We start from the raw sequence: 23411 nt of genomic DNA on the forward strand, positions 1-23411 counted from the left end.
GTACGTGGCGAGCGGATGTCAATACCTACACGATTAACACCGGGGTCCCCACTTTCTTCCTCAGAAAGCCCAGCCCGGTTCTCTCTTGGGTCAGTCACTATCTGTTTGGTAAGCAGACCCCATTCGTTTTCCCACCGTTTCGGTCTCCAGTGTAGGCCGATTGGCTTTTTTTTTTTTTTTAATTTCAAAAAGATGCTACTCCCAACTTAAAAGCCAGTGGATAAAACTTTTAATTAAGACACCATAGCGCGGGATATAAAAACACAGGAACCACATAAATATTGAAGAAGTTGTATACCGTTTTCCTTGTAAACAGTTTTGCTGAAGATCGAAGCCCTAGTGTGAATCTGGCCCGGAACTTCTGGCGGATGACGAGCGATCGGCCAGGCTCTGCAGCGACGGTGGCCGAGGACGCCAGGTCAGTCCCCACATTGGGGGGCATGCAACTTGAAAGACATTGCACAACAAGCAACACAAAGAGAGTGGAGAAGCTCACAACACTGCAAGGAGACCTCACAACCTCCATAACTGCCGAGGCACGGACAGAGACCCCCCTCCCTCCGCTGCGCGCGCTTCCTCTTACACGTGGGACACCTTCTGCGACTCTCTGGCTTGTTTGATGCTATACAACCACTTGATGATGCGAGCGTTTCTCTCGATCGCGGAGATGCCATAGGGCACCCGGTCATTGGCACTGTCATCGTTTCTAAGGTCACTGTTGCTGTCCTGGGACTGTTCACAGTCTGAGCTGATCATGCTGGCGCTGCGGAAGTTGAGGGAGATGATGTCGGAGTTGGCGCGGGCGAAGTTCTCCATGCCTAGGGTTTCCAGCTCCTCGGGGTCCAGTCCGCAGTAGTTGAAGAAGCGCTCCACGTCGGCGTCCACCCGGAAGTACCTGTCGCTCAGGTCCGACTTGGACCGCTGGAGCGAGGGTCTCCGGCCCACCCCGCAGGCCGGCTCGGCCGCCTCGGCCTCGGGGGACCTGACCGCGGCCGGGGCGGCGACCTTGGGCTTGGGGGGCAGCGGCGGTGCGGAGCTGCTGCAGGGGATGGCCTTCAGGGGCTTGGCGCCCGTCACCTTGCGGATGTCCGAGGAGCTGTGCGACACGTGCAGGAAGGCGTCGGCGGCGGCGGGCTCGAGCGGCCGCCGGCCCACGTGCGAGCCGCCCTCCTGCGGGCTGCCGCGGCCGGGCGTGGCGCGCACGCGCAGCGACTCGGCGAACGAGTGCCGGTGCAGCTCGGGCGCGTCGGCGCGCGGCGCCGGCCAGTTCCGCGCGCCGTGCTTGTGGCCCGAGCCCGCGCTCGAGCCCTCCGAGCTGTTGAGGATGTTCTTGAGGATCTCGAGCTTCAGGGTCTCGCGCGGCGCGCCGCCCTCGCTCTTGGCGCCGCCGCCGAAGCCCTTGAGCGTGGGGCTGCCGAGCGCGCGCTTGGCGCCCGGGCACACGGGGGGCTTGGCCAGCACGGCCGGCTTCACGGGCTCCTGCTTGGCGTTGATGACCTCCTGGCTCTTGACGTACTTGGCCTTGTCGGCCTCCAGCCGCTCCACGGCGCTGAGTCGCTTGGGGTTGGGCTCCGCCTGCCGGCGAAAGTAGTCGGGCCCCTTGTTGAGGATGCGCAGGGGCACGGCCGACGTGAAGGTGCCGGCGGGGCTGACCGGCTTCACCATGCTACCTGTCTGTAGGCTCTCCGTGGGCATGGCGGGCGCTCTCTCCCCGGCGGCCGTGGTGGATGCTCGTCTGCGCGCCTCCGGATGCGCCGGGCAGACACATGTGCGGGCGGCACAAAGGGCAGCGGACGGTCCGGAACCGAGTGTCAGCGGCGGCGGCGGCGGCGGCAGCAGCGGCGGCAGCGCCTCATCTCCCGGCTCGTTCACCGCCCCGCGGCTTTAGTTCCCTGGCCGCCTCGCCGGCCGCCCGGTGCGGAGAGGCCCCAAGCCCCAAGTTCCTTTCAGCTGCTTCGCCGCCTCCTTTCTCCTCCCCGAAGGATGTGGGAGTCTCCTCCAGGTCTTTGTGTTCGACTGCAGGCAGAGCTGAAACACACAGCAACCAACCGCGGGTTAGGACGGGCGAGTGACATCACGGCTGCAGCAACGGCGGAGCCGCGCGCCCCCGCCCCAGGGCACCCCCGCCGCCCGCCCGCCCGGGAGGGGGGCGATCCCGGCGGCCGCACGAGGCCCGCGCCCCGCGCCCCGCGCTCGGAGAAGCAGCGGCAGAGGGTTCCCACGCGCCAACTCCTCCCGCCGCCTTCCCAGCGGGGAGACCCGCCTCCCGATCACGCCCGGCTGGCATCACTTATACCCAAACCCCGGAAACGCTAGACGAGCGCAGAAATGCGGGTCGTTCCCCGTTCATGAAATGCCACTGGGTTCCTGAGGATCCCTTTGCTGCTTTAGGCTACAGCATCGGTGACGTCTAATATGCCTCTTTTGCGACGAAGCAAACCTTCAGACTTCTGACTATCAATCTCTCCTAACGCTTCAACAAGCACCCAACTCTTCAAAAACTGAAAAGATGGGCAAGAAACGGCAGTAAACACGAAAATATTTTTTAAAAAGTCAACATGTTTATCTTACTTTTGCCAACCAATATATTTGAAAACACATTCTCCTGCGCATGGAATGCGTATGAAGTTCAACCCATTAAACACAAGCTTATTTTTTAACTAAAACAAACAAAAAACAAACCAAAAAACCTAGACATACTTCTAGATCAACCATATAAATAGACACTCTGATTATAAATGCTCCACAAATTTTTCACACCATGAGCAGAAATCAAGTTTCTTTGTGGTATGTATTTTCCCAAATCCCCTAGAGAACTAAGAACACAATCTTAAGGTGTCAATCAAACCTAAATATGTTACTTTATGGAAAACTTGTATAATAGGTAAGCATTCATGGGGCTTATTTATGGCTTTCTGAGCAACTTGACTCCCTCACGCCCCCACCCAAGCCCACGATAACGGAACACTCATCAACACTCCCAGCATAAATCTTGAGGGAGTCTTGCTGCTTGGAGCGTTTCATGAAGCATTTATCTCAGCAGCCCTCTCAGCACCAGCCACCTCTGCCTGTCACTGCTGGCACAGAGCACTGATGGACGCCTCAGCCTTCCAAAGCACTGGTGAAAGACCTTTTCAGCATCTTTGGTTGTAATTAGGAGTATTAAGAGAATAATGTAGTCAACTAACTTGTCAAATAACTCATTTACAAAATAAAGCGGTATTACTGTAAAATGATCTGCTCTCACGGGAAGAAAATGAAGTGTCTTAAAATAAGCTTGGGGCGGGGGGCTGATATTTTTCCTTCACATCTTTTAAAACTCTTCATCTCAAAGTACACCCATCGTCATGTTTTGTTAGAGACCATTTTGGTAATCTGCAGAAGGATTCGTTCTAATAAAAATACTTTCCTGTGCAAGATGTAAGAAGCCCCAAGGCAACTCCTCCATAATGATTTCCTTTAATTGTGCGGTTCTATTATGATACTTCAATTTAGTTTCAAAAATCACCTCCTCTCATGAAGAGGAAGTAAGACTGTTTCTTTGGACATATTCTGAATGAAATACCAGAGGAGGAGTGCGGATTCCTCTGCAGATCCTCGGGTCTGCTCATCCACGAGCCTGCGTACATCTCACCCGGAGGACGAGCCTGGTCCTCCAGGAGGGGGCTGCAGCCAGAGCAGGCAGCGGAGCCGGGCCCGGAGGCAACCCCGCTGGATCACCCCCAGGGCACCTGACAGCCCCCAGGACAGGCCTTGTTTCTCCCGAGCGCGTATAACATCTTCACTGGTTACCTCTGCAGCTTCCAAAATGTGTCCACAGAGGGGACAGTGCCAGAAGGTTCAGGGGCAGAGTGAAGGACACCACGGAAAGCTGTGCCTGTGACCTTTGTGCCTAAGGACCAGGGCAAACCTCCAGCAAGGGGGAAGATCGCCCAGCGGGTGACAGGAGGTAGAGCCTCTGCCCCTTCCCCTGGGGCCTTGGCTCCTCATCTGTGACACGAGTGCTTGGACGAGATTCCCACGAGTCCTTCTCCCTCTAAAAGCACGTGGCTCTGAGGAGCTAAGGACAAGTGAGTTATTTCCAGTTTCAAAAAAGGCCCATGGGAATACTGGCCTGTGAACTCTTCTGTGCTTCCGGCATTCACTGTTCTTAGGAGAAGGTTCTTCACATGATGAGTTGTAGTGATCGCGTGACGGTCACTGGTGGTAAAGCTCACGCTGGCCCGCACGACCGTGTTCTTTTCGAATTCCATCGTATTCGGACTGGAACCCCCAAATGGCCACCGCTACCGACTGACTTTCCAGTGTGCCGAGCTGTCTGTCCAGGGGGACTTTGGTGCCGTTCCGAACTAAATGAAAGTCATCTCTCTGCCCTCTGAGGACCGAGGACTCCCAGGCTACTTTCTAGGAAGCATTTCCCAGGAAGCTCGTCCTCCTCCCCCGCCCTGCTTTCTGTCTTCATGGAAAAGCAGGCCTGAGAATGGGTGAACAGAGGCACCCAGAGGAGCCAGAGGACGGCTCCTCCAAGCGCTCCCATTCTGCACGCCCTCCAGCCGAGGAAGCAGTTACTAGACACAAAACCGGCGTGAGCGTTTATGTTAGAAAAACACTGATCATTTGTAACTAATTCACACTCCATTTCCTTCCTGTTTCTACCCCTCTTCCGTCTGCCTTTCCTTTGTCATTCCCAATTTCCCTAATAACTGTCAACACGCTGGTGATGTTTAGAAATGACCGTGGTCACAGCTGAAACGTTCTAATTGAAACTCCTGGAGGTGGGGAGGAGAGCATCTTATCAGAAGGCTTGAAAGCCACGGAAAAAGCTGTAGGAACTGGTGGGGTGCTACAGGATAATAATACGGTGCAGGTGATGTTTCCTACCTGTTTTAGCCAACGCACTACTTCAAAAATAATGAAGGTGGCAAAGGCTGCTCCTTCTCTTAATTGTGACATAATCCTTAACTTCTGCTCTGTTAACTTTTTGATGTTCAAACAGTGTTGGCTGGGACGGAGCTGTACAGACCCACCCAGAGTTCTGGAGTGTAGACTTTGGTGTGATGCAGACCAGGTTCATTCAAGACACCTGGAAACCTGGAGCTCCATCGTGATGTCACAAATATGATAACCATGGCCTGTGTTCAGGGATCACATGGTCCTCCGCTGATGGCAGCCTTGCCCAGGCCCCTGACATCAGGACAGGCCCGGGCACTGCTGGCAGCAGGCCTGAAGCGGCCTCTATGCCTCTTCATCTTGTTTCAGAAAAATTCGACCTCAGCCACATGAGGTTTCATCAACAAAGGTAATTATCCGGCCCTGCTTGATCCCTGATGGAGGGCTAAGGAGAGAGAACACAAGCCTGAGGGAAGCTTCCATTCACAGCCCATTTTGCCTACATTCTACCCTGCTGAATACCCATTTAAAAATTTCGTGAAAGCATAACATGGATTGGAGAAAAAAATGTGGCAGAACCGAGGAACAGAGCGGCCCTCTGAGTCAGGGCAACGTGAACTCACCAGCAGCCCGGGCGGGGGTCATCGTGGGCAGAGCTCCCCCAGCAGTTCCTCCCCCCCGATGGAGGACCGGGGCCGGAGGGGTCATGTTGCCTGCATGGGGAGGGCTGATGGGGCACAGAGCCAGCCAGGGGCAGAGGACACAGGGGCAAAGACACGGTGACTCCTGCTGGCCCTAGTGATGCCTCTCAAACTTGAATGTGCCTGTGCATCCGGGGGTCTGCTGGACACCCCAGACTCTGCATTTCTCACCAGATGCCAGGTGATGCCCAGGAAGCTGGTCCAGCCTTTGAGTGGCAAGAGGAAATGGAAAGAATCTCACTCCTGTACCAGCGAGCGTCAGAGTCGGCGCTCGATGCTGGCATGGAGAACGTGAGCCAGGCTTTCTTGTCTCTTACATGAGTAGAAGTCTGGGGCTTTGGGGACATGGAAACAGCAATCCCAGAGAACTGGAACTTCCAAAACCAAAGTGGCCTGGATCCGTCTAACTTCACATCTGCCAGCTGCCCATGGGGGCAGTTAGGTAGAGACCAGGACCTGGGCTGACGGGTGACACTGGGGAGACCCAGCACGCCGGTCTCAGAGCATTTACAACCCTGGGGGCAGTGAGGGATAGAAAGTGAGCCGCCGTACACACAGTTTATGTGAAAAAGGCTGAAAGCCAATTTCCTGTAACCCAGGCAACGTGAGCCTCGGTGCCTCCGAGGTCAGTCGGATCACGGTGACTGTGGCCTGTGTGAAGGGGCCTCCAGCTACGGGGCTGCCGCGGGGAATGGCTTTCACAGTTGACACAGCAAACCCAGATTTCTGTGTGGTGTCTCTTGATTTTAAGATTCAATCATAGAAGACACCGTGGGCCATGTGCTTCTGGTAAAGTAAAGAGAAACAGACAATTAACGCCTAATTGATCTTTACGTTCCAGGCAGGAAGAGAGTCCTGCAGTTACAGCAAGCACCCTGGGAATGAACATAATCCCAGATTCACCTGTAGAAGTTTCTCAGATATGTGAAAACTGGTCATTTCTCATGTGTTATGGCAGAAAAAAGGTGGAATACTGCTTTAAGGAGGGAGTCTGACTAATTCCACTCTGAGTCACTGAACATCTCGGCGTCTGGATCTCATCTATGAAAATGAATGTGTTGAATTCGGTGAACTTGAAAATGCTTTCCGCTCAAACATTCTTTTTTTTTTTTTTGGCTGTGTTGGGTCTTCGTTGCCGTGCGCGGGCTTTCTCTAGTTGTGGCGAGCGGGGGCTACTCTTCGTTGCGGCGCGTGGGCTTCTCATTGCGGTGGCTTCTCTTGTTGCGGAGCATGGGCTCTAGGTGCATGGGCTTCAGTAGTTGTGGCTTGTGGGCTTCAGTAGTTGTGGCTCACAGGCTCAGTAGTTGTGGCACACGGGCTCAGTAGTTGTGGCTCGCGGGCTCTAGAGCGCAGGCTCAGTAGTTGTAGCGCACGGGCTTAGTTGCTCCGCAGCATGTGGGATCTTCCCGGACCAGGGCTCGAACCCGTGTCCCCTGCATTGGCAGGCGGATTCTTAACCACTGCACCACCAGGGAAGCCCTGCTCAAACACTCTTGGAGGCAAAGAGCAAAAGAAGCAATTTACCTTTGAGGTTAATAAGAGCTCTGGAAGAACTGATTCTTCTAGTTTTGGATCACAAAACATTTACAATCTGGGTAAACTTGTCCCTTGTTGCTTTCTGATTTTTTTGGGAACAGCATCTGTGCTTACTGACTTTAGCCGTAAGATTCCAACCTTCATGACTGTATTCTTGTTTTTTCCCATTTAAGAGCAGAGAAACCTCCTTACAATTGAAGTAAGAATGCAGTCTCACATGACACCGTTAACTTTTGAATTCTTTACACATGTAAGAGAAAAGCACTCAAAATCTAAGAGTGCTGAATCTAATTCAGCTTACTGAGTTGTGGGCTGGGTTGAATCAATTGATTAGTACCTAGTGACTGAGCAATTATGTGTAAGATGTAAAGAAACAGGAAAGTCATGGCAATTTAGAAAAAAATATTCAAAATACATACAGTGAATATTAATTAAATAATGTTGATCAGTGTGGCAGGACTGTCACAATGCACTTCCCCACCAACCACTTCTCGGGAGTCAGATGACAGAGCAGGAGGGAAGAACTGGAGTAAAGGCACGGTCGTGGGGCATCCGTCCTCAGGGAAGCTCTCCACTGAGTTCGTGGTTCATTCAGGAAACCTGAAACACACCCGACAGCCAGTGCAGAGTGCTGGTGGCAGGGGGACGGGGACAGACCTGCTGGGGTGAGGATGGGGCAGATGGACTTTGGATTTCATGCAGAGCAATGGGGGAGCCCTAGAGGGTGATCGTGCACCAGTGACAGGGTCAGGTCTGTAGTTCTAAGAACTCCCCTGGCTGTGGGGAGGGACCAGGACGAGAGGGGGAGCAGGAACAGCCGCAGAGAGGCTGGGCAGAGCTGCCCAAGGGAGGGAGAGGCAGTGGGCTCTGAGCGGTGGCCCCCTGGGCACGGCCCGTGGGCCCGAATCCTGGCTCTGCCCCGTAAGGGCTGAGTAGCCTTGGGCAGGTCACTTCTCCATCCTGGGCCTCAGGTTTCCCATCTCTAAAATGGGGATAATGATACCACCTACCTATTCAGGGCACTTGAGAAGGTTAAATAAGGGCACAGAGGCACTTCTCATTCATGTCACCCTAATGAGGAGGGGGTCTTTGGGGATGGAGAGAAGTGTGGACAATTTCAAGAGATGTTTAAGACCTGCACTGGGCCGAACTTGGTGTCGGTCTGGTTGTGGAGGGTGAGGGAGCCGTTGAGGATGATTCCGGGCTTCCTGCTTGACTGCTGGCACGTGGTGTGTGGGCAGGAAGCACACACTCTAGTCTAATCTTCCCTCGCTTCCTCCTCTGCACCCCAGGCTTGAGCCAAACAGAACCACGGCAGCCCCTCCGAACCAGCTGTGCACGTTCACACATCTGTCCTCCCTCTGCCCGAGACGACTGTAACCAGCAGGGTTTCAGGAGGAAACTTGTCATCTCCTTAATATGCATCGCAAATAGTTAACAATGTTGTGGCCATCGTGAAAATTACATTTAGAAGCAAGATGTATTCCTAAATTAAATGCTTAGTTCTGTAGGTTAAAGGAAGTAATGGCACTGCATTTGGAAGACATTAACTTATCCATTTTAATTAATATGCCATGTTTTTCACCATTTTCCCTTTTCCTTCCCTTCCTAACGTCATTCACTTTATTAACTCCTTTTATGCTGTGAAAATAACTTGTAAAGAGTGCAAAAGGAGAAGAACAAAAGTGAAAAGGTAAACGGGGGAGTAACAAAAGCATGTATCCAAAAAAGACTAAATTTGCACACGATAAATTGAACGGAAACTAAGAAATGAGAGGCCCAAACATCTGGAAGCGTTAAGTCAAAACCACTGCCCTTTCAGGACCTGTTGTTTTTTTCATTTACTGAATGACGTGCCTCCTTGCTTATTGCCTGGTGAAATCCCTCAACATCTATAATCCTGATGGCTGGCTCTTCTCTTTTCTGACCTCAGTGTTGCCATCAGCAATCAGCTCCAAGCTGTAAATGAAATAATCTTCTTGCCAACAACACTCTCACTTTGTATATTCTTGGAAACCATGGACTTGTCCTAACAACATTTAAACTTTTGATTCTGGTATCCTAGTCTTTTTTTTTTTTTCCTAGTCATTTTTTAGCTTACTCTTTCAGTTGGCTAGAGTAGGTCTTCAAATGTTACATAATAAAAAAATCCTTGCCCTGGGTTTTCATGATTTTGTTTTCATTTTCCACCTGTTGGGTAAACCATCTGTCCACTTTTCAGCAGGTCCTTTAAGCCTTGTTTCTTTTGACACATCCATTCTGTGCTGCCGGAGGAGAGAAGTGCACGTTGGAATAGTGAAGAGATGCCAAGAGGCCAGCTTTACCTTCTAGGCCGTCATGGATATGGACCAAGGAGCAATGCCCCCCGGGGCTCTCCTAGGGTGCGCCCGACACGCGGGTGAGCACCACACACTTGCACAGGCGCTTTGATAAACGCGTGGAAATTACTGACAGTCGTGTGCTGTATTACGGCAGCAGCCTCCAGGTGGCACTGTGAACTGAGCAAATCTGCAGGGAAGCACGGAGGGGGTACAACTTGTTACCCACAGCGCTTCCCCGTGATGTCAGGGGGCAAAGAAGGAGTGGGAGACAATGTCACCTAAGGAGCCGGTATCGGGGCTGACTCAGCTCTTTGCTCAGAGCTGTGGTTTGGACCTTGGCGTGTGCCTACCCTCACCCCAGACAGACTGAGGTTGGATTCAGGACCCCTGCCCACCTCCAGAGAGCCTGACCCAGGTCTCCTGGAGCTGATGGAGACTGGCTTGTAGCTGGAGTCTGAGAGGTCTAAAGAAAGACTCTGTGCTGGACCCTCCACCCCAGGACACGGGCCAGAGGAAGCTGCGTTTCCACGAGTACAAGGGTTTCCTAGGCCACACGTGAACTTGGGGAAAGGTGGCCTAGGGTTATCTTAAAAGGAACTGCGCCCAAAGAGTCGCCCACCCCGAGAAAGCCAAGAGCCCTGCACTGGGGGGAAGGCCGTGAGCACCCCCAGCGGTGGGAGACGTGCGGCTGCCCCCAGGGACCCCAAAAGCCCCCAAGGAGAACGAGCTCTGGACTCCCCCATGCCCAGGGGATGACGGGTGTCAGAGCCAAGAAGAGGACCCCTGTCATCGTCCCCCCGCACGTCCACAGACCCCCATGGACCTGCCCCCAGGTTAGAAGTGATGCCTAATACGGAGCCGGAAAGGAGCTGGGAAAACGCACAAGGTTTATTCAGCCCCCTCCTCCACCGAGGTTTCGAAGCCAACACAGGCCTGAGCCGGGAGAGGGGGAGCCCAGCTGAAACAGGAGGAGAGGCTGGAGGTCTTCAGTCGTTCATGCCTGAAACTGACCTGAGGACTTTGAATTATTTAAGATGAAACGAAGAGGCTACGGGTCGTCTCTGAGATTTCATCCCAGAGGCGGAGAGGAGAATTCAGGGTGCATTCTTAGGGCCTGAGAAAAGAGGACACTCGCTTCCTGTTCATCCCCTAACGAATCCAGGCCAGACAGTAGAACCGGTCCAGGTGGCATCCTTCGGGGTTTCTGTCTGTCCGCCTGCTGACGCAGAGCCCCTCAGTCCAGAGCCAGGTCCAGGGTTCAAGGTCAACCGCGTTTACTCCAGAGCCCGGCCACTCACAGCTCTGCGACCCTGGGCACGTTCCCCGAGCTCGGTGTGCCTCAGTTTCCTCCGGACGGTACGTGTGTTGGGGCTGCCGTGAGAATTCCGCGAGGGAGCGCGTCGAGGGGCCGGTGTGGAGCATTGCGTCTGTTCAGGCGACGTGAGCTGTTACTACATTTCGTCCCCCCTCATCAGGTTTCAAGCTTTACGGTCACTGAATGATCTTTTGTCTTAAAATGATTCCACGGGTCTCAGGTGAGAGCGTGTGTGCGATTTCTGTCAAGGTGGGTTGACCAGGCAGTTTCTATCTACAAGGTCACTCGCGTGACCCCATTTTGATTTGAGCGACAACAAAAATGTGTGGTTTCAAATTTCAAAGCAAACATTTGTGCGAGTGAAACAGCCTAGAGAAAATAATAAAGCCATTATTAAAAATGAAGTCAAACCTAAGGTCGATAGGAGAAAAAGAGCCGGTCAAATCTCAATCTGGGATGGAGTCTTGACTTTGATGTCATTCTCCAAGGTCATTTAGAAAACTCGTTCACAGGCTTCATTTTCATTTGTAAGTAAGTCCACTCTAAAAAGAAATGTCATGGGTTTCTTTTAAAATGCACTTCTCTTATTTAAGACAATTACAGGTAAAATGAAATTGAGAGTCAGAAAAAATAAAATCCCATTTCTGGTTCAACAGTCTTCCGTGGCCAAAGGCAGAGAAAGTTTTGCTATAACAGGGCCACCAGCTTGTGTCAGTGTCGGGGAGCCCTGCCCTGCCCCCGAGATCTCAGAAGCCAGCACCAAAAATCGTTCGGAAATACGATGGCTTGCTTGATGGAAATAACGACAAGTAATTAAAAGCAGGGTGACTAGAATTCCTAATGACAGAATTCCAGTGGGACTGCTTGCCTTGTCCAAACGAACATAAAGTGATCCCACTTTCGGCCTCTTTGTCCTCTCCTGGAGGGGGCTTCACTCGGCTCTGTGCTCGGCTGTGAGAACGTGTGAGGCACAGCCAAACTCTCAGTGAGAGCCCCGGCCCTTCGCACAGGCTAGCCCCTTCAGGTCCCAGGCTGACCAGGAGCACCTTCTAGCAGCAGCAATGACATCTCAGCAAACTCGAGGATTATGAACTTCAGTAGCAGCTCATGGAGACACCGTGCAGGGCTCACACGCCCCATCTCATCCATCCTCACAATTACTCCCTTACGAGGGGTCTGATCCCCCTGTACCAGCAAGAGGGTAAGTACTTGCGAGTGGCACCCCCACCAGAACCCGGGGCTGCGTGGATCTGGGGACCCGGCATCTGGTTGTCCCACTGACATGCGTTGTAGGCACCCGCAATTTGCATTTTTCTTTGGCTGTGTAAACTTGTACATACTCTACGGCAACCGTAGCAGGGTGGCAATATAGACAGAACCTTTATTTGTGAAAATATTTTCAATTTCTAGTGAAATAAGTATGTATTAAATATGTGTGTGAATACGTGTGTAAATACATATGTGTGTGAATACGTGTGTAAATACATATGTGTGTAAATACTCTGAAATAAATATGTGTTAAAACGGTGACACATATCAACTTGAAAGAAGGAAAAATAAAGCAGCATTATGGGGGGAGTGGACCAAGTTCACTGGGAGTGTATTAGGAAAACTGCTATTTAATTTACGTTTAAAAATTAACCTGTTCATAATGACCATTTCCTGTTAAGCACATATGAGGTACTAATGCACAGAGAACTGTACTAATGCGGTTTAAAGGTTTTACGATTCAATCCCACCAACATCTCTAAAGCAAGTGTTATTATCCCCACTTACAGATGAGGAAAGTCATGTCCAAAGACACCAACAAAGTTGTCTAAGATACTCGGCTACCAGGTGGCTGAGGGCTCCACAACCTGATCTGCATGCCTACCCCTTGCTCCACCTCCCCATGTCACACCCTCATTCCAGCTCTTAAAAGGTGGGCGTGATGTAGTTCTAAATGGTTTACATTTAAATAATGTAAGTGCATTTACATTAGGAAGCCACACTAATTGTAGTTTAGTCCCTAAGCTCTAAGATCTACTCTCTTGGCCATTCACTGCTGAGTACCGGCTTCCCCTAGCAGGAAGAGGAGGACGAGAAATCGCTTAAACTTTTTCTTAACGTCAAATAATCATGTTACTTGCTTACAGCTTAAACGCACAAGCAGAGAAGGTGAAATGTTTAACAACTGAGTTCCATTAATTTAATTTTCTTTCTTGACACCAGTGACTGCAGATCCATCAAAGTTAGCTGAACTCTGATGAAAATCATGAGAGATTAAAAAGAACAACAAGCAGGGGCTTCCCTGGTGGCGCAGTGGTTGAGAATCCGCCTGCCAATGCAGGCGGCACGGGTTCGAGCCCTGGTCTGGGAAGATCCCACATGCCGCGGAGCAACTGGGCCCGTGAGCCACAGTTACTGAGCCTGCGCGTCTGGAGCCTGTGCTCCGCAACAAGAGAGGCCGTGATAGTGAGAGGCCCGCGCACCGCGATGAAGAGTGGCCCCCGCTCGCCACAGCTAGAGAAAGCCCTCGCACAGAAATGAAGACCCAACACAGCCATAAATAAATTAAAAAAAAAAAAAAAAAAAAAGAAAAACAAGCAACAGAGACTGTGTTTCATTCTGTCTACAACACGGAGCATCTGGAGAGTAGGGAGAACTCACTTTTTACTGCCATTTCTACTAAAGCCCCCAGCCGTGTACACAGTAGGCGCTCACTAAAATGGGCACCCAGCTGAACTAAAATGTAAAATGCAAAACCCTTAGTAGACTACCTAGCACATTATTTTATATTATAAAAGCTCAATGATGGCCTCAGATAAAAAACCCAGGAAGCGAACCTCAGGATGCACTGTTTATAAATTTGAAACAACACTCCAAGTGCCTCCTTTTGATTGGAGAGCTTGGGGCACCGGCCCACAAACGCACAGAAACTGTTTATTCACAGCTTAACGAACACATTAGCCCTGAACTGTGCTTACAACACAAATACGGTCCAAAGGGAAATCAATACAAGGTAGAATTTTAAAGCAGAACCAGTAGGTTCTGCTTTAAAAAAAAAAGAATGAATACTGTTGATGTTATTTGCCAAGCAACACCTAGAATTATTTTCCATCTCTGGAATCAATCTTAGTGCTGGAAAAGTCCAGCAGTTGTTAAAACAACTAGTTCCTTGCCTCAAGTGTACTCAGAAAAGACAAACAGTATTTTTTCACTTTTAAGAATTCAGACTGAATTCTGGGACAATTCAAAGTAAGACAGGCAAGTCTGTAGACACCTATTTTTGCAGCGCATATTTTAATCTTTAGCACTTAACACGTCTCACATAAACCATTTTCAAGCCTAGAACGGCATGAGGTAAGGCTTCACCACAGTCTACACTGGAAATGTCATTCTGGGGTCCAAGCGACAAGGGGCTCAGGAGTGGCTGATACGGTCACTGCACCTTGCCCAGGCCCGTTCCAGCTCTGCTCCAAGCTGGCCGGAGCGAAAGCAGCGGGCAGGTGGCCCAACTGCTATGCTCTGCGGCCACAGGCCCTCCCCTGCCTGTCCATCGTCACCTGCCCCCAGGGCCCCCTCCCCCCGGGGCACGCTCGCTGACGCCGGCGCCTCCCTGCCCTGGCATCCCCCAGCCCTCCTCCGCCTGGCCTGGACCAGAGCCTTCCAAGTGTCCCCAGACGCACCGCGAAGTCTTTTCTGACCTCTCATTCTGTGTGCCATCCCTCCTCCCTGGCACTGCCCTTCCCCCAGCCACGGACACCTGGTCAGCCCAGCGTAGCACCGGACCCTGCGGGACAGCAGAGCTCAGAATCTCTTGTAGGGACCCTTGTCTGACGTGTGTCCAGCACAGGATGTGTGTTTGCCCCAATGCAAAAGAATAAGAAGCTAAAACTATCACAAAGGCTTTGCTTACTTCCCCACCTTCCTACTCCCGCTGCCAAAACAAACAAACAAACTAACAAAGCCAGCTCACTGAAGAGTCTCTCTAAGGATGATGATAATAAAAAAACCTATATTAAAAGTAATTTTGATAAATACTTTAAAAGCTACAGACACTGCTGGATGGACAAAGCAAATCTTTCATGAGATCTGAAAACTCTGCCTTCCATATTCATTCCAACACAATACGCTTTTTTACCCTATTCCTTCATGCTGTTCTTTTAAAATGAAACTATCTGCCTCTATCTTGATTAACTGTTTCTCATTCCTGTTTACTAAAAAAAAAAAAAATGACTCATCCAAAGTGAAAAAAGGGAGTTGGCTTTTAGAAATAGTTCTTTTTTTCCTCAGTCTCTATCATTGTTTACATTTGTTTAGTGAGAAATGAAATTTTCTATTATTTTTTAACAAGAAAGAGGATTATTTTGCTTGGGGCGAAAGGTAGTTGTTGATGTTTACAGCTTCCTGGTATCTGAAGCTTTTGATTCTGCGCGCATCACTTAACGCTCAGGAGAGAAATGCAGCGGCAGCCATTTATGGGGACTCTTCCTTCTGCAACACCTCCGGCCAGATGGGATGGACACCTTAGAATCAACAAGTATCACCTGTCCCACTTAGCAGATGGGGAAACTGAGGCTCGGAAGGTTTAAGTGAGTTGCCTGAAGCTGGTCAGTTGAAGGAGCAACCCCAGGCCCTTCTGTTTTCTAAACCGGTGCCCTGGTACAGCCCTCAAAAGTCATGGAACCGTCCCAGGTACAGCCCTCAATAGTCATGGAAACGTCCCAGGTACAGCCCTCTACAGTCATGGAAACGTCCCAGGTACAGCCCTCTACAGTCATGGAAACGTCCCAGGTACAGCCCTCTACAGTCATGGAAACGTCCCAGGTACAGCCCTCAACAGTCATGGAAACGTCCCAGGTACAGCCCTCAACAGTCATGGAAACGTCCCAGGTACAGCCCTCAACAGTCATGGAAACGTCCCAGGCTGCCAGGGGTGAAGAGGGGCTGGATTTGGACGTGAGCCTGAAAGGAAGGGAGGAAAGAACATTAGCTGGCGCCCTCCTCCCCACCCCTAGCCCGGAGGATGCCAGGCCTTAGGCTGCTTCCAGGACAAAGCCTCTTTCCTGCTGTGGTGGCAGAATCTGTGTGCCCACTGCCAGAGAAGCTGGAGTTCGCAGTACTTGCAGTGCCAGAGGAGAAAGCAGTGAGGGGGAGTTAAGAGGCAGGAAGATGCTCTGGAAACTCTGCGGGGAGACGGCATTCCTAAAATATAAAGAATAGGCCCGCGAAATCCAATTTGTGGCAGTGACAATAAAAGCCCTTTGGTAAGATTCTCTAAGGAGCTCTCAAAATTTCACTGCTCCCTCTGCGGGAGAAAATAATTATCCTAATATCTCGCTAAGGAAATTAGAATATCTTCTGAACAACAGAAAAATAACAATCTAGTCATCACCTGATTCGATACAAAGCAGACTTCCCTGCACTTGCCTGGAGGATTGGGCCTGAATCCTCCAGGCCACGGAGACCCACCCAATACGACAAAGACCACTTCCTGTGACCCTCCCACCCTCAAGGGACAGACCCCCAAGGGGGCATGTTTATACAGACAGAAGATCTAGAACGCACAAAGCACCAGTTATGTATCTATGCCTTCAGAAAATAATGTTTCCCGAGCATCTACTCATGCCAGGCAGTGAACACAATGAACGCTACCTGGAGCTCACAAATATGGCATAAATAAATGCAATATGCAGCACGATACGTCCAGGTGCTAAACAGAAGGGGAGAACCAGCATTCAGCAAGGTGGAAACTACTGCTGATTCCAATAGTGGGGGACAAGGGCTGCTGGTGTGTCCCAGGAGCTTGGAGAGGAGGTGAGGGCTGGAGGTGTCAGCAGGATCAAGAGAGGGAGTTTTTTTTTAAGATGGTAGAAACGACAGCACATTTGTATGTTGACAGGAGCGGTACAGCAGAAAGAGAAAGACCAACGCACAGGATGCAGGAGAGAGATTTCCTACGGAGGCACTGAAAACAGGGAGATAAAAATGAGAAGCAGAAGCCTTAGCACAGGGGTAAGTTCTGGCTTACAGGCGCCAGGAGGCTCTACGGGACTTTTCATACCTGGCCCGGGACATGGGGGAGACCTCTGGAGGTGATGACGGCGCTACAGCAGTGGCAGGGGCCGGCGCTCCTGGGGGTGAGGGCAGTACCTGTACGGACCCTCCCGGGAGCCCGAGCTGGGCTCGGGGCACAGAGCACCTGCCGGGGCCGACGGGCGAGAAGAAAGGCAGTGACGCTGCCGCGGGGACACAGACCCAGTGAGTCAGCAGTTACCTTCTAGTGCAGATGCTGAGCCGCCACAGAAGCAACACTTAACAGTGCTGGGAAGCGGCAAGTCCCCATTTGCTTCTCCTCCTGCCAAAAGCAAAGCGTCGGATGAATTATAATTCCGTCTCCGAGCAGAGAGAGGAAGAATGTACTGCTTTTGCAAATTTAAGGTTTAACCACGGGGAATCAGAGACCCCAGGGAAAAACAACTAAGAAGTCGTAGAGTATATAATAGCCAGGGAAGGGAATGCGATCCTTCGACAAAGACCACTCAGTGCCTACCATGGGCCAGGAGAGGCTGATGTGCCTGAGACGGACGCAGTGTGGCCGTCACAACATTCACAATGTGCCAGCTGCAGTCTGCACAATGCAGTGTCAGGGCGGGGAGATTCCAGGGAACACGGGCAGGGGAGGACCCGAGTGGAAACAAGAGGATAGTAACCCATGACCATTCCGATGGCGAGACAGGGGAAGGGCATCTGGGAAACAGAAGACAGAAGACCTAGCGGGGTAAGAAAACAGCAAGGAGAAAGGGGCCCAGAGAGCAGGTGTGACCCTGGAGGACAGCGTCCTGGCGGAGAAGGGGCTGGCGGGGCCCCTCCTCCAGGGTCTGGGGTCAGAATACGAGCTCCGCACCCCCAGCTCCACTCTTTACTCCCGTGTGACCTCGGGTCTCTCTAACCTTCGGGTTCCTCACCTGCACCACGAGGATGACGGCAGGAGCCCTTCCTGGTGTGTTGGGGGTAATACATGTTAGCCACTGTCCTTTGTAGTGAGCTAGAGACAACGCCATCAGAATGTCACAGACTGTAGAGGCAATTTGTAGATCGATTTAAGGAAGACTTTTTAAACAAAACTGTCCCAAACTGGTATTAACTCCTTTGTAAAGAGTGAGCTTTTCATCCCAGAATGGGCCTGTGCAGACAAAGTCTTACCATCAGCCCAAGAAACTTTAGAGGGGATTCCTGCAGTGGATGAGGGGATGGCAGACGAATAATAAGTTCTGTGATTCTTGGAAACTTTTTCTCGCTGCTGATATTTAATTTACTGTGTTCAAAGCAAGAAGACAGGAGCACGAGGACAGAGGAAACATGCAGACAGAAGGAAAGTTTGAAGATAAACCGTATGTAAGGTATTGATCACTGAACGAAGAATTAAATGGAATATATTAAGAAAGTGAAGTGGATTAAATCTCCCAAGAAACAAGAGAGTAAAGAAGAGGAAGGTATGAGCAAGGTGGGGTGGATGAAGAGACAGCAGGACCCAACTGTGCTCGGAACGTGGTGGACCTTTCCTTCCGCTCTGCTCTAGTCGTCCTGGACCTGCAACACGGATGATCTCTTATATCCTTTATGGCCTTGAAATTCTCATACTTCTTATGCAGCCTGTTTCTGTATATAGAACGTGCAGAGTTCTTTAAGCAGCGCACAGACTCTGAAACTGCCCATGAGTTTACAGCCTGATGGAGGGAATCATTGTCAGGAGCCATTTACGGGGCTGAGGGGTGATGACCAGGGCTGAGGATGGGGGCGCTGGTACCTGGAGGTCAGAGGCAGCCTCTCCTGTTACCAAGGGCTGGATGGTCCCTGTAGTAAACGTGCTAACGGCAGTTATACTGGCGTGTAACATGTTAGCCTGTGTTTACGATCACGTCACCCCAAATTCTTCAGAAAACATTTAGCCGGCAACTGCAGTTTAGTAACCGACTTATGAAATTCTGCATTCAGGACCTGGTAAGTGTGCAAAAGGAAGCCACGGGCTCCGAACTGGGAGATGTTGCCAGAAACCACTTCGGATGCGATGCCGAAGTCTCCAGTCGAACGTCTGGATTCGTGTAATTTCTCCTCCATTAGCTTAGAGGGGATCCGACGCTTCTGTGGCATTGTTTATTCTTTATTGATTTCTACAGAGAGGGGATTGGACTTTTCTCATTTGTTTAACAGCCTTAAAGGTAGATGGAGGCTTTTAAACGTTCGTGTTCATCTATTTTACTTACTAAGGACCTCTAGATCACTCCAATCGCTGTTTCTAGAACTCAAGGAGGTTAAAGCTTTCCTGTGTTTATATCTAGAAAGACATTGCAATAAATGAAGCCAATATATATATACCATAAAGACTAAATTGCTCCTTTTATCAAGCTACAATTGACTATTAAAATAAAACTTATCTTAGGGAGACACTGGAAAAAAGAAACTATATTAAAAAGTTATGGTCTATCTCAGAAAATATTTCAGCAGTCCATTTCTAGTCTTTGCTCGGAGAACTACTCAATATTCAACTTCTCATTTTTCAATGCCAGCTTTTTTCAAATATTATGATAAACACTCTAAAGTGACCTACTTCCCCTGACACCTAAGAAAAGTGATGTGTCATTCCAAAATCCATTTCTCCCACTTGCAAGGCAAGCAACAGTACTTCTATAGTCATCCTTCTCTGCCAGATGGGAAAGTCTCTTTTAAATAAAAATTTCAAGAAAAAAAGTTATTCTGCAAAGTATCAAATGTTCCCTTCTAGCTGGGTAATTTGGAACAGTCCTTGGGTGCAGCTCTCTAGCTGGAACCGGAGTGTAGACTGGGGATACTCACGACAGAGCCTGGCAGGGAACTAGGCAGTAAAGTGATGTAAGGACTACAGAGATTCTCAAAAAGCAGGGTTATCTAAGAGGGCACTTGGCCTGAGACCCCTACAGGGACAGGAACACCGAGTGCAGAGCAGATTTTGGACCCAAGTGGGTCTACGTTTGAATCTTGCTTCTGAATCCTCTAGCTCTGTGGCCTCGGGCAAGTAAATTCCCTCTAGGTACTTCCATTTTCCTGTCTGTAAAGTGAGGATCCTAACAGCACCTTCCCCACAGGGTGGGGAGATGAGATGACGGGACTCAGAGAACGGAAGGCACTCAGCATGGGGCCTGGCTCACAGAAGGCAGGCACTGAATTTTTACAGTAAACGTGATCGAAAGCACTGAAAGTACCCACAGGTATCACTGGAAAACCATTTCCCTGGTCAATTTATTGTTTTCAAGTCACATAGTTCCAGATGTTCTTGTAAAAAAGAAATGCATCAAAACAGAATCTGTATCTACAAAAGATCTTTCTGGGATTTTGCGAGGCATTGCACTAAATCCGTTTAGCGATGGGGGAGGAATTGACATCTTTACTGGATTGCTTCTCCCAGTTCTTTAACATGGTATGTCTCTCCATTGATTTAGACCTTCTCTGATTTCTTTCATCCGAGTTCTAGAGTTTTCAGCACATGAGTCCTATATGGGTTTTGTTAGGTTTACACTGAAGTATTTCATTTTTTTGAGCCATTGTAAATAGTTCTGTATTTTTAATTTTGCCTTCCATGTGCTCATCACTACTATATAGAAATACAACTGACTTTCGCATGTTGATCTTGTATCCTGTGATCTTGCCAAATCACTTTTTTAGTTCTAGGGTTTTTTTGTTTGTTTTGTAGACACCTTGATATTTTCTAAATAGACGATCATGTCAGACAAAATCGACAACAAAGAAGCAGGTAGGAGCAAACTGGGCTGAACAATAAGAGAGAGTGGAAGAAAAGTGAGCACCAAGCAGAACTTTCCAGTAGCTATAGGCAAACATGCGCATGATTATTCGAAAATTCCAAGGAAAGGCAAAGGAACTGTAATAGCTAAAAGGATATTGAAAAAGAAGAAAAAAGTGGGAGGAATCACTCTAGTACTCAGTTTCTTGATTTACCATACAGCTATAGTAATTAAGATTGTGGTATATATTGAGACAGACACACAGATCGACAGAACAGAATAGAGAACCCAAATAGGGACCCAGAGGTACAGTCAACTTATTTTGACAAAAGTGCAAAAGCAATTCAATGGAGGAAGAACAGTCTTTCCAACAAATGGTGCTGGAGTGATTGGACATCCACGAGCACAAATATGAACCTTGACCTAACCCTCATTCCTCATGCAGAAACTAACTCAGAAAGGATCAGAGATTTACTTGTAAAACACAAAACTATACATTTTTTAGGAGATAACACAGGAGAAAATCTTTGGGATGTGGGGCTTGATGAAGGGTTCTCAGATATGATATTAAAATCTTGATCCATAAAAGAAAAAAATTTGACTTATCAAAATTTTCAAAAAAACGTTTGTTCTGTGAATGACCCTGTTACAAGGATAAAAAGACAAGCTACAGACTGGGAGAAAATAGCTGCAAAACACATATCTGACAATGAACTTACACCTAGAATATATAAATAACTCTCAAAATTCAACTTTAAAAAACCAAATAATCCAATTAGAAAATGGACAAAAGATATGAAGGTTTCAACAAAAGGTCTCAACAAAGAGGGCATTCGAAGGGCAAACAAACACACAAACAGATGCTCCCCAGTACTAGCCCCTGGGACGACAATGAGCTATCACCACACACTTGCTGGAGGAACTAAGGTGAAAAAGTGACCCCACTGGTTAGATGCTGGGAACAGGCAGAGACACTGGTCCACCATGGACGTCGACGGCAGCCAAAGAACATGGCACAGCCCAGCAACTGCACTCCTGGGCGTCGATTCCAGAGAAGACGAAAACTACAACCACACAAAACCCTGCACACACGTGTCCACTGCAGCTGTATCTGTAATAATCAGAAACTAGAAACTATAAAGGGCCACAGTGCCCCTTAATAGGTGAATGTTAATAACGGCTGGTCATCCGAGCACAGAGCGCTGCTCGGAAAGGAAAAGGAACAGTTGGATGTATCTCAATGGCACTCATGCTGAGTGAACAAAGCCAATAGCAGAAAGTCACACACTGCATGATTCCAGCTATAGAACATTCTCAAATTACAAAATTCTAGAGTGGGGAACAGATAAACGGTTGTCGGGGGTTAGGGATGGGAGCGGGGGTGTCTGGGCGTAAAGGGGTATGGAAAGGGAGAGCTTTGTGCTTTGGTTAGAATCTTGACTGTGGTGATGGTTCCATGAGCCTACACATGTGATAAAAGGACACAACTATACACACACCGTACCAATGTCGATTTCCTGGGTTCAACACTGCACTCTAATTACATAAGACATAATGCGAGGAGGGGGAAGCTGGGTGATGGTACATGGGACCTCTCTGCTCTCTTTGTAACTTCCTGTGAGTCTAAATTTTCAAAATAAAAAAAAAGTAAAAAAAAAACAAACGCCTGGTTGTAGCGGGGGAGTTGGAACACACAATCTGCCCCTGAAATAAATGAACAATCATGATTTCAAAAATAACCCAGGAGGGCTTCCCTGGTGGCGCAGTGGTTGAGAATCTGCCTGCCAATGCGGGGGACGCGGGTTCGAGCCCTGGTCTGGGAAGATCCCACATGTCGCGGAGCAGCTGGGCCCGTGAGCCACAACTGCTGAACCTGCGCGTCTGGAGCCTGTGCTCCGCAACAAGAGAGGCCGCGACAGTGAGAGGCCCGCGCACCGTGATGAAGAGTGGCCCCTGCTCGCCACAACTAGAGAAAGCCCTCGCACGGAAACGAAGACCCAACACAGCCAAAAATAAATAATTAAAAAATAAATAAATAAATAACCCAGGAGGTTAAATTACAATAGAAATGAACATGATTGGCAGGTTACAAGACATTTTATAGGGAGAAATAGGCTTTAACATTTGTCATCTCTTACTATCGAGAAAACAACCTAAGCCTCAAACTTTTGCCTCAAAATCAGAAAGACCGGGACTAAGTTTCCTAAATTGCTCCAAAATTCTAAAATGAAACTTTGCTTTGAAAAGAAGTGTTCTTCCCTTATTATGGTTCCGAATATGGCCTGGGTTGGAATATGTCATTTAAACAGTACTGAAGACAGTAAGGCACTATCATATGAACTTACTCTTGCCCAGGCGATACCAAGGGGAAGGGGTATGAGCAGATAAGACCAGAAACCAAAGAAAATTAATACATTCATGGTGCTTTTTGAAATAGTTTCTCAAAAATATTTTCCCATAAGGATTCCATCATTCAAACAGAACAATTCCAGATTTCAATGGTTTCCTACTCCAAACTGAAGTGCTTTCAACTTGTTTTGATAAGAGATTAAGACATACAAGCTTCCAGTTACACAATAAATAAGCCATGGGGATGTAATATACAGCATGAGAAATATAGTCAATAATATTGTGGTAACTTTGTATGGGGACAGACGGTTACTAGACTTATCTTCGGGATCATCTTGTAATGTACATAGATGTCCAATCACTACCTAGCACACCTGAAACTAACATAATATTGCATATCAACTATATTTTTTTAAAAAGTCAGCATCAAAGAACAGGATTTGGGGCAGAACTGACTGGTTGGTCAAACTTAAAAGGAATAAATCATTTTTCTTTTAAAATCCCTCAGTTTCTCTATAGTCTACTAAGAAGAATAAGA

General features: G+C 49.1%; 1 protein-coding gene across 4 annotated transcripts in view; it reads right to left on the reverse strand.

Moving 5' to 3' along the window:
- Positions 1 to 206: 206 nt before the first annotated feature.
- FAM110B (family with sequence similarity 110 member B) overlaps positions 207 to 23411 on the reverse strand; it is a 102179-nt gene continuing 78974 nt past the window's right edge. For 3 of the 4 annotated variants that reach the window (XM_059901217.1, XM_059901213.1, XM_059901215.1), the window contains one exon: positions 207 to 2028. In XM_059901217.1, the coding sequence (XP_059757200.1) occupies positions 580 to 1695 (1116 nt within the window). In that variant the 5' untranslated portion in view covers positions 1696 to 2028 and the 3' untranslated portion in view covers positions 207 to 579. Of the gene's footprint in view, positions 2029 to 17022; positions 17104 to 23411 lie in introns of all 4 variants that reach the window. The other variant, XM_059901216.1, reaches the window with a different exon arrangement.

The sequence above is a fragment of the Balaenoptera ricei genome, chromosome 17, assembly GCF_028023285.1.
Source record: "Balaenoptera ricei isolate mBalRic1 chromosome 17, mBalRic1.hap2, whole genome shotgun sequence".
NCBI lineage: Eukaryota > Metazoa > Chordata > Mammalia > Artiodactyla > Balaenopteridae > Balaenoptera > Balaenoptera ricei.